This window comes from Spea bombifrons, chromosome 8 (genome assembly GCF_027358695.1).
Source record: "Spea bombifrons isolate aSpeBom1 chromosome 8, aSpeBom1.2.pri, whole genome shotgun sequence".
NCBI classification, from domain to species: domain Eukaryota; kingdom Metazoa; phylum Chordata; class Amphibia; order Anura; family Pelobatidae; genus Spea; species Spea bombifrons.
In genome coordinates, this window is record NC_071094.1 from 38,376,337 (window position 1) to 38,388,315 (window position 11,979).

The following is an 11,979-nucleotide window of genomic DNA, read 5'->3' on the forward strand; positions in this document are numbered from 1 at the left end:
CTGTTTCTACGCACATTATGGTGACTTTTAAGGCTTTTGAACATCACGATACACATATTCAAAGCAAAACATTCTGCAATACTAGAAAAAAACAATCTGGGGGTGAGCTACATCCCTCCCAACATATGTATTTTCGGATCCACTGGTTATGTTTGCTTTAGTTTTTTTTTTAGTTGTTTTTTGTTTTGCTGCAGTTAGTTTTACTGCCCTGCACGATATTGTGTTGGAATCGACGTCTGTAGGCATCCGCGGAAACCTTTATGATCTCACTCGGCCGCCGTAGAGCTACAGGTCGCATGTCACTACGGGCAGGAGAAGCTTCCCGACGACATCAATCTACTGGCAGAGGAAGTGGATTGCTTTATGGCTGGTGTGCGCTCCCACGTGTTGGGAAGTGAGTGTGGACTGGTGAAGGGTTCTAATTGAGATATGAGTGCTGCAAAGAACGGAGGGTGAGTGCGTTTGCCACGGCCATGCGTTTTCTATACATTTTAAATAGCTCTGAAAACGTGTTTCCAAGATACATTCTGCAGGGTGTCGAGTGTGTACCGGAAACACGAAGGCTCTGGTATAAGCAACGAGCATAACGGAGGAAAAGAGAATAAAACAACAATGAAACATGAAATATGTCACAAGCATATGCTGTACGGACACGAGTTGGGATTTCGATTCGCAGAGGGGCAGCTGTTGTTTTCTTTGGGGGGGGGGGGCAGATTGCCTGGCGGAGGTATCTGGAGAACGGTGAACAAGACAAACTCGAGGTTGCTTGTGGAGTGACAATAATACTGCCTGACATGATGAAGCACTGGGCTAGTGACTGGTACATGATGGGTGTAGTAATGGTGATTTATAATTTTATATATTTATTTATACATATAAATATATATATATATCTGAACCAGTGTGGAACGTGCAAAGAAGGGGACAAACAAGCTTGGCAGGGGTCTGGTAATGAGCACAGGGACAGATGTTGGGGGGGTGACCAGTGAGACATGATGGTGGGTAAGTGCGATGACAGGACAGTAACAGGCAGTAGTGGGTGTGTAATGCGCCGTCAGACAACCAAAGTTAGGGATGTATGGAGCTAAATTGTTTCCTTTCGCCAAAACCTTAAAGGTCCTGTTCCTCATAGAATATTCATTGTGCCGTCTTTACCTTATGCGAGTAATCCGTAGCAAATATGCCGTGTTTAATTCCTTTGAAGGATTAATCGCAAGTAGAGTAGCGGAACAGAACAGCAACTTTAAGCCTTTACCACGTGAAGCACTTTTCATCGTTTCACAGCTATTGTTGTGGAAAGCGGTAGCCAAGCTGTTTCGTTCTATATGATCTTGGTTTACCGGTATGGGATTTGTAGCTGAAAACCAGCTGTGCTTAAATGTTGGTGATCCTTTTAGGTTGATGCATTATCCTAATCGTAGATGAGCAGCTTTCGAGCCATATCTTTTGCTTTGGACAGTCAGTCTGGGACTGGCAAAAGCAAAAGATATGGCTCGAAAGCTGCTCATCTACGATTAGGATAATGCATCATGGGTCTTGTAGTTCTCAAACACCCGAGGAGGCACCTGTTTGCTGTCCCTAGTGTAGCGTGTTCTCCCTTCTCGCGCAGAGGACCGTAGACAGACAGAAGCCCAGCTTATCGGGAAGAGATGATCGCAAGCCACATCTGAAGGGGCTGAAATGTATTGTTTAGGTCCGGGGGGGTATGCAAGGGCTTACTTTATTGGGTAGGCAAGCGAGCCAGCTGAGCCTCTCCACCTGCTGGTTCCTTTACCTCTAGTAATGCAGAGAGCCCAAGGCTGTTACCGGTCACTAATTACATTGTATGGAAGATATATATAATATATGTATATATTAAGGATATTCTATGCTCAGTATGCACCCTCCTATTGAAATTCTTGAGAGGCCTGCATTAAAGGGACAATTTGCTGCCCCATGCAGCCTCACCAAAGAAGAATGCACGTTAAAGTGCTTTAAATGTTAGAATAAAAAAGAAATGTGAAAGCAAGTTACCTTTAGGAGAAGCTGCAGCACCACCACCACCTCCTCTATGGTCCCTCATATCACTATTTATTACGCAGGGGCCTCGCTGGCAGGTTTCTCAAGGAGACTGAAGACATTGAACTATGCATTATACAGGGCCAGGAGTACAAGCAATGATACTGAAGTCAAGACATTGAATCCGCAACTTTCCCTTTGTGAATAAACCCCATTCTTACCTCTTTTTTGAATTTTTCATCATGTTTCGCCCACATACGTTTCTTTTTGTCCCTATATGTAGTTGATTGATGTTACTTTATGTAGTAACGTTCCTTACGTTTTCTAACATCTTGCTTTTAAATTATTCGTTTAGGGGCGCTCTCCTCTTGGGGAGCAAAATGGATGAAGAGGAAGATCTGTTTGTTAAAGAATACGCAGTGAGCGCAAGCGAGGACGAGGTAGGGAACTCTTTAACCCCTTAAGGACCAGGAAAGCGGCAATTATCGTGTTTTTACCATCTCTGTTAAATTGTGATGTCCCTCTTTCTCAGTTGGTGAACCCACGCAAATTATTATTATAATAGTAGGGCTTTATTTTGAAATCATATTTTTAAATATAAGACATTATTTTGTATGATTCAAATAAGAGTGCCAAAAAAAAAGAATCACAGTTCTGCACGGCTAGACCCTATGGGGAACAATCCCCCGGGTATATTCTTAAACTTACCCTGATTTGTATAACATTTATCATCTATTATGTGGTTGTACAAACATAGTAAACATGTCAACGCTGTGCTTTCCAAAAAAAAACCCCAAAAACCTGTATTTTGACTATTGCTCGTGCGGAAGTCCGGTGCATTATTTGGTGAGCGATAAAACTCCAGTGTTGCTCTTTCTGCAGGGAGACAGCGTTACGGAGAGGAAGCATCAGAAGCTCCTGGATGCCATCACATCTCTGGATGGAAAGAAAAGGTCAGCGTCTATGCACTTTGCCGATGAGTGCTTTCTAAACTGAAAGGCTGGTGTTCATTGGAGATCTTTATCTTGAATGTTATTTTTTGGCCGCATTTCACCTTTTAATACGCCTCTTTTCTAGGAGGAGGGTGGCTGAACGCTCAGAGGCCAGTCTTCAAGTGTCAGAATTTGGAATCAGCTCAGAAGGTTAGTACCGGTTCTGTCACCTCTGTCCCACTTCTCCTAAATGTTTGAGTGAAGGTCAACTCTCCCTTAAAACTTGTTTTATTGGGTTTGATCTTGTTCATCATCAGCTGGTCAAGGATTACTTGTTCCTTCAGACATGCTTGTCTATACTAGACATGTTTTAAATTACTCGCATGCGGTGTGTCTTATATAAAATGGGGGGGGGGGGTGGATTTTGATAGGTTATCTAATCACTCACAAATTCCAGTCGTGTACTTATAGTTCCCAAAAAAATGTTGTTTCTGAAGCTAGTAATTTGATTTCATTGCTTGTGTAGGTACCGGCGAGAAGCTCACACTTTCGGATCTCATCGAACCAACGCAGAAATCTGCCTCCCTATCTACTGTTAGGAAGCAGCTAAAGAAATTGAGTCGGGCCCAAAATGTAGAGGTCCCTCTCACCAAAGAGGAAACTCAGAAAGTAAGTGAACGTTCCGATTGTAGGAAACTTTTAATGGGCTCTCTTTTTTGAATTTCTATCCAGCTAGGGTTCTGCCCGGCCCACCTTAAGGATAGTTAATTTCATGTTTCCACTTTCACCAACCAGTTGAAGATACCCCTTGGGTGAATTTTATTTTCGTCTTTGTTATGTGTGGAATAAAGTGTTAAAATTCACCATTATCGAATCAAATTAAGATTATGGTTTTTCCTTTCTTTTTCTTTTTTTCCTAGATACAAAGAGTTGTAGCTTACGAGAAGGCCTCTGAAGAGGTTACCAGATGGGAGCATATAGTAAAGCAGAATCGAAAGGCCGATCAGCTAGTGTTTGCCGAGAACGATGACACCGTGAAACCTGCGCGGATTGAAGATGTTGTAACGGGCTGGAAAGTGAGTGATGGAAGAATCCTATGCATTTGTGTTGCAATAAATGGCGTACCGTTTTAATGAAGAGATTTGTAGTAGGTATGAACTGGCCGGTTACAAAGCATTAGCTAAGTCAACATAAGGAAAGACCGAGGTAGCATCCATATGTTATGTATGGTTTCTAGCATCTTGTGTTATGTTCATCTGTAGTGTTCCAGCGAATGGTTTACATTAGTTTTTTTCCCTCTCCCTTCCTTTGTTTGTGGTCCAGTTCCCATACTCTATTTATCAATGTACCATAGGCAGCCGTAATAGGACAATCGTTACTTAAAAGTGCTTTTGTGGACTCCGATATGGGCGATTTAATGACACCCAAGGCAGCTACAGCCTACTGGTGCACCATGGCTGCCTCTGGTAAACAAGTTTGAGGAGCTTTGTGAGTAAAACAGACCATGCTTGAAAACTCCTTATTTTACAGATGCTGCCTAAGGATTTATCGTTTTATAAGTCATATCCCCTCTGCCATAACATTTGCTTCAGGCCGTCAGTTAAGGTTGCAGAGCATAAAGAAAATAGATCGGAATTGTTAACTCTTTTTTGCGTGTGAATGATAAAATGATATTTGAGGAACTTTTGGGATGTAGCTTACATTAAGCTTAAAGCAGCGCTCGTCATGGAGGAATGATGACTGCACTTTAAAGAAGGAAGTATTCCATTTAGTAGACTGTTGGCAAACTTATAATTGCTCTTATATAATGTTTCTTCTTTTTATAACTGTGTGGCTTCCCAGAATAAAAAGTGAGTGGAGTATGCAATACGTACTCGGCCCCTCACAGACATCTCAATATAAATCAACAAACTTTAGCGTGTAGTTTTATCTGTAACTTGGACGGTGGTTTGGGCGAGATAATTATATATTAAACCTTTTAGAGTATATACAATATTTTTATTGTGACACACTTAGTCACGTGGGTACTGTTGGTTTATTACAGGGATAATGACTGAAAATGCTTACCTTTTTGTGCTTTTTACGCCCGTTGTTTTTGTTTTTGTAGGCGCGTACATCGCTGGAAATGGAGATATTTAATATTCTTCATGAAAATAAACAGCCATTGACTGATCCGTTATTGACCCCCGTTGAGGAGGCATCGCTGAAAGCTATGAGCCTGGAGGAGGTGAGAAACCAACGTCTTCTATGCATTCGATAATATGTATAAATCAACCAGGTTGATAGCTGCATGTGTTTGTCTTTGCTACCCTCTGCTGGTTCATGTCTTGCTGCATGATGCCTCACTTGGGATATTGGGATCGCGGTTCTTCACAACAGCATATTAAACTCCCTAAACTCTGTTTTATTTTTAGGCCAAGCTTCGTCGTGCAGAGCTTCAGAAAGCGAGAGCTTTGCAGTCCTACTACGAGTCAAAAGCTCGAAGAGAAAAGAAAATTAAAAGCAAAAAGTATGAAGAGCTGATAATCTGCTTCCAGATTGTGACTTGTCCTTGCCCTGTAAACTGTTTAGAGCAACATTTAAGGAACAATGATACTTGGGGAATGATGAGTTTCTTTCTATTCTTTTCCATAGTATAAATGCTGTCCCTTCTGATCCTTTTACTGTATATCAGCTCATAGCTTGGAAATGCATCTAGAATTCTACTTTCCACTCTTTTGTGTTTGTTCTCCAAAGGGAGAGTTGTTTCAGCTCCTTTGCGTCACCGTTCAGCTCCTTTGCTTCACCCAGCGTGAAGGGTGAAGCTGGACCTTCATAATGTATAATTAAATAGGCGAAGAGACCTGGGAGACATATCACTTATGTACTTGTGCATTATATAGGGAAACCAAGCCCTGTTTTGTGCTACTTTGTATGGATTGCTGTCGCTCTTTCTTTCTCACTGAAAAAAATCAAGGGCACCCATTAATTTTATATTCTTCGTTAGCCTACCCCTGGGAACCTTTTTGACTTTTTTCCCCTCTGCCATCGTGCACGTCAATTAATACACCCATTCAGGTGAAGTTGATGCTTCTTATTGGGCCAACTTAGTATAAAAGGTAAAGTCACATAAGCTTTCAGTCACTCAGAGGGCTCTTTCTCTGAGTGTATGGTGTATTTGAATAAAAACGCTATGAAAATGTATACCAATGTGCTTCGTGTTTTGTGCTCTTTTTGTAAATGTAACAATTTGTTCTACAGGTACCATAAGATGTTAAAAAAGAGCAGGCATAAGGAAGCTTTAAAGGTGTTTGAGGAGTTGAAGAACACTAATCCAGAGGCAGCTTTGGAGGAATTGCAGAAAATTGAGCGAGCCAGGATGGAGGTGACTGAGACAACAGAGCTGATGCCTTCATGGTATTGGTTTCAACCCTTCGCTGGAGTGGCAAAGTCTGACTATTGAATACTCTGTTTTACAGGAGCGAATGTCCCTGAAGCACCAGAACAGCGGCAAATGGGCCAAATCCAAAGCCATCATGGCCAAATATGATGATGAAGTGAGTGCTTTCTCCGACAGAGGAAAATGCAACATTTTCAAGATGTTTAAGTTTCTGAAGTGTAACGTGATCTTAAATTGGAACTTTCATCAAAACAGCCATTATCTAGAATTGTTTTTTCGTTGTTGTTGTTGTTGTTGTTGTTGTTGTTTTTTATGAACTCAGCGAGAACAGGAGTTCTTTAGAGCAAACCTTGTGGCGCTCTTACCATGCTAGTCCCAAAGAGCTTCTCATTCTACTGCACCAGACCCATTTACTAGTCATGCTTTTTTTTCTTCTTCACCAATCTTGCTCCTAAACTGTAAGATTGCTTAAAGGTCTCTGAAAACAGCCGGGGCCACTATGTTTTTTTTTAATTTACTGGAGAACAAAGATGATTTCAGTTCACGGTGGATCAAGGCGATTTAAATCACTAGTCAGTAAAACTCTATTTAAATCGTAATTTAAAACAGTTATATCAGAACTGATTTTAGTTTAATAGATTCATCACTCATTTATGGAGATCTGCTTAAATAGTTTTAAGTAAAACAACATTATAGAACATACATATTCTAGTGTTTGCTTAAATGTCAAAGTTTATTAACTGAGTGTGGATGTTATGTTACTTTGCCCAAAATGCAAATACTGCATAAATATACAGCCTTACACTACATAACTAAGCTCTATCTAATGCTCAATAAGTTTTGAACTATAATGTGAATCGAATAGAAAACTATCTTTAGTTAGATTTTTCCTCCAAAAGCATCTGATTAAAATCAAAGAAATTAGATTTAAATAATTTGCTTCCATCCTGTTTAGATTCACCTCCTGTCATCAAACATTTTTAGAACTGGATAAGCCAAGGAATGAAAGTATGTCCTGTCCATGTAGTGAAGATTAACCAATTAATTTGACTTTTTTTTTTATGCGACTCCAATAGGCACGCAAGGCAATGCAAGAACAGCTGCAGAAGAACAAGGACTTGACTAGGAAAGTACAAGTTATATCGGAAAGTGAGGAGAGCGGGGAGGAGGAGGTCATACCCGACTTTGTGAACGATGCACAGCTAAACCCGGATGGCCTGAATCCCTGGATGACCGGCAAACTGAGCAGAGAAGCCAAGGAATCTGGGAATCAAGCAGCCGACGTAGACGTTGAGACTGAGGAGAACAAACAGTCCTTGGACCAGGACGAGGAGGATGATCCTGAGGATGTGCGGTCGGAGGAAGAGGTCCTGCTACAGGAATTTGAGGAAAAAAGACGCTTGCGAAAAAATCAAGATGACTCTGCTGTAATCCAGCCTGGTGAGCTTTAAAATGAATATCGAACTTACTGCCAACAATCCGAATAGCTTTAAAATGAAACATTTAAAAGTAACATTCAGTGCTGTGTTTGGTTATGGTTTTATCTGGGATGTGACGGTTCTCATTAACCAGTAATAAAACATACTTTTAGAACGGAGAATGATGTACAATGTTTCATTCCTTTGATGTACATACACAGTTTGTTCTCTTATACTCCATCTATTTGTTACTATAACCCACAAAATGATCAAAATCAATGTGAAGAATATGCAACAATACAGAAAATCCTTTCACTGAACTCTATGTTCATACAAACCCTCGTATTGCCTTTTAATTCATTAGTACTCGCTGTATCCCAACCAGTTTGCAAACAACATCATTTGGTTGTTTTGTATGGTACTTGTTTAAAAAAACATTTTAGTTTAACAAACCTTTCATCTATAGTTCTAGAACCTTTCCGTAAAGTCTTTACTTCCCAGTTTGAAAAGGGAAACCCTTTGCTTGTTAGGTTTTTAATACTATTTTACATGGATCCCCTGTATCGTTCACTTATGTCTGAAACCACTTTTCTGTGAAAAGAGACAATTTATATTGACCTGCTCCATTGGAAATCTCTTGTAGTAGTGGCGTGCGACATCGTGAACGAACCTGAAGATGAGCAAGTGTCTGCTTTCAAACACCTTTTCCAGAAACTCTTGGACCAAAATAATCACGAGAGTCGTAAGAGGAAAAGCACTTTCCAGGAGCCTGAGAAGCCAGAGGTGGTAGTTCCACAGGAGGAAACAGAAGAAGAAGGACCTTTGTTGACGGAGGGCTTGGAAAGGAGACAAACCATAGAAGAGATTGGTGCCCTGGCGCAAGAAGAGCATCAAGACGTGCAGGTTGCAGAGTCCGTTCCACGTAGTAACAACCAACCAGGAGATAGGACCTCCGCAACTGTGAAGGAGATAGAGGCCAAGAGACCGAAGCTTATTGACCACAATGATGTCCTTCCTGTTGCTGCGCAGAAAATTCAGATACCGGTGCTTCCAACTACTGTAGAAGAAGAGGAGGTAAGTCTGTATTTGAGGCATATGGTGAACTATGCAAATACGTTGCCAGTATTGTACTGAGTAGTGGAGATGATGCCCCATGGATGCTTTTTTAATCAGTTAGATAAAGAATATATAGTAAGTAACAATAAAAAAAGTTAAATATGAATTGTGAGTGGATCATGATTTTCTTTGGGGGAAAAATAGCCTAAAGTTGTGTTTTTGAAGCACTGTGCGTCTTCTAATAGTACTAATTAAAGACGCCGCTGCTGCCTTTTACTCTAGCACAGAGTAGGGATTGGTTAAAGTGTAGTAACAACCACAATCTCGGAATTTTGCATGTTAAAAGTTTCATCTATATCGTCGATCAGGAGGAAAATGATGACACAGATCAGAAAATGATTATCAAAGAAGCATTTGCCGGAGATGATGTAATTAGGGACTTCCTGAAGGAGAAGCGCGATGCGGAGAAAGAAGATAAACCGAAGGACATCAATCTAATCCTACCGGGATGGGGAGAATGGGGTGGTACCAACCTCAAACCCAGCAAGAAAAAACGGAGGAAGTAAGTTCTGCTCAACTTAACATGAACTGTGCTTTTGTTTGCAGGCAAGCGTTTTATTCCTGCCTGCTCCAAATGTGTCATGATTTGATTTATCTTTTTTTTTTTTTAAAGTGCTGATGTCTTATTCATTCACTCATGATTAGATCATTTCTGTTCAATTTGTCTTTCATTCTAGCAGTAAGCATTTTAACGACTGTAACACTTTCCTGATAAGACACACAAAAGTTGATCCAGACCTTATGAGCTTGCAGTCTATTTTTACGCACGTTATGCAGAAGCTGTTGTACCACAAGTTTCCATTGATTTCATTCCACTTCCCCTTGGGCTTCTATGATGGAGCACTGGCAGGTCATGTGATGCCGGCGCATGGTCATAGAAGCCCCAGAGGAAGTGCCGGCAGCAGCGGAGGTTGTCTGCGTGCTTTTAATATTAGTTTTTCTGAAGTATCACTTGGACTGTACTGTTACATTATTAATTCAACTGAAGGCTCTGCTTGATCGTGGAAGCTATTGGAACAAAAAGTGTCTATTGTCATTCTACAGAGTATTCCGGAGTGTTTCAGTATCTGCGAAGTTGAAATGTCTTTGGTGTTTTTTTTTGTTTTGTTTGTTTTTGTGTCTTTGTCTAACATGCATAAATTATGAATGATAGTTCTTGTAGAAACATTTGGGACAGTAAAGAAGCCAGATGTGTTTCTGCTTTCAAAATAACTTGAGGAGCATGGTTTAGAATAATTCCCTTGTTACGATTATGTGCTGTGCTTCACTAAGCAGAAAATATTATATGGACTTGCTTGTATGATGCTAGATATACTGAGGGATTTTTTAATTAATCTACAGGAATTAATAAAAAAACAAAACATTAAAACCAGTATGTCTGCAACACATACCCCAAACCATCCCCATTGCCCTCCAGAGTCGAAATGCATATCCAGAGGAGTTTTTGATGTTTTTATTTTGGTCACTGTGCATGAAATATTTAATTAACTTTCATCCCCAGGTTCATTATCAAAGCACGTCCTGCCCCACCACGAAAAGACCAATGTCTTCCCAACGTCATCATGAATGAGAAGAGGAACATCATAGCTGCTGCACATCAGGTAAGAAGAGAAGTTTACATCAGGTGTTACAATATGCCATTTGTATTTTTTTTTTTTTTTTGAAGCTAAGAATATATGGGGTAAACGGCGAACTCGGCTAAGTCAGAGGGTCCCCTGGGTGAATAAAACTGCTCAAATGTATTGCATTGTTAACAACAAGGCCATATCAGTAGGTACGCGATCATTCTGCCAGGGCGGCAGTCAGTTGGATGCTGGGATACTCAATAATCTCAGTAGAAGAGACAAGAAGGACGTTTAATTTGTTTTACTGATTAATATGTATCATGTTCTCTTATGCATCACATTTTTGGTTCATGTTTTAAAAGACAGCAACCGGTTTGTCATGTTCCACAGGTGAACGAGCTTCCTTTCCCATTTAATAGCCGTCAGCATTTTGAAAGCACCATCCGTGCTCCGGTGGGCAATACGTGGAACACAGAGAGGTCTGTGCAGAAGCTGACAGCTCCTCGGGTCATTACAAAACGAGGCCATATCATCGAACCCATGACCGAAGAGGTTCTCAAGAAAAACGGCTCATCTAAAAAACCTGCAATAGAGTTGAATAAGCCTCACTCAAAACACACATCCCACAAGGGAACCAAACAGAGGAAGAAGAAATAGATTAGAGAAGGGCGAACAGCATACTAAGAAAATGATTCACTGCCAACAGTTCAACATCAAAGATATAGTGGGTTGCCACAGGTGTAATGTTCTTTAGAGTCCTACAAGAAGTCTCCATGTGGATGAACCTGAAACTAACTGGACCACGTTCTGTTATCACCTGCTGGTTTTCCCATTTTCCAATGGGAAAGATCTGAGAGTTTTTGCGATCTGTTTTATGTTGGCCTCGGGGACATGAAACACCATTCTTATCGATTAATCTTAGAAACGCATTGCTGTGCATAACTGAAGTGGTTTTTATTATCTATTTACAGAGCAGTTGTGCAGCTTTTTAGTAAGTGGCCATGTTTAAATGTCTCAGTGTTTAACGGTGGGGATCTGGTGCAAAGCAGGGTATTCAGCTTCTAAATTTCTTTGGTTGCTCCAAATGTAGTTCTCCTCAAAGTTTTGGCTGCATAAATAATGGCCCAGCGTGTTCTTAAGGGTTGGTTTCTTGTATGTTGCACATCTGTTTTCCTGTTGCCGGGACATGCATTATTTGTGGTTTCCATGAACCCCGGAACAAAAAATGGTGACCGTTGTTCAATAAACAGCGTATAAACTTTGATCCGTCATTATCTTTCATCCATTTTTGCTCTCTGTGAATCCATCGTACAAGAAGAGCTTATTATTTATACAAAAGAATAAGGCAGCCTTTTCAATGAGCAATATGGCTGCAAACTGAAAAAAGTTTAGACCCAACCAGATCTAGGAAAAGAAAGGGAAAAGAAAAACGCGGTGCTTGTCTTATTGTTTTGCGTCGTGCATTTAATCTGAACTGGAATTTCTCTTTGGTCATTTAATATAATTTATTTCATTTGGTTTCAATAAACTTTGCAGATATGGAGGCTGCCACTGTAGGCAGCCATGTGATA

General features: G+C 40.5%; 1 protein-coding gene across 1 annotated transcript; it reads left to right on the top strand.

The window, feature by feature from the left end:
* Positions 1–314: 314 nt before the first annotated feature.
* Positions 315–11,672, top strand: UTP14A (UTP14A small subunit processome component). The gene is made up of 15 exons (XM_053472876.1): positions 315–452; positions 2,354–2,438; positions 2,881–2,951; positions 3,076–3,140; positions 3,457–3,599; positions 3,851–4,006; positions 5,038–5,157; positions 5,345–5,439; positions 6,171–6,294; positions 6,389–6,466; positions 7,386–7,749; positions 8,371–8,801; positions 9,152–9,345; positions 10,345–10,444; positions 10,799–11,672. The coding sequence occupies exons 1-15, from the start codon at positions 430–432 to the stop codon at positions 11,063–11,065; spliced, it is 2,316 nt and encodes a 771-aa protein (XP_053328851.1). The 5' UTR covers positions 315–429; the 3' UTR covers positions 11,066–11,672.
* The last annotated feature ends 307 nt before the right edge of the window (positions 11,673–11,979 follow it).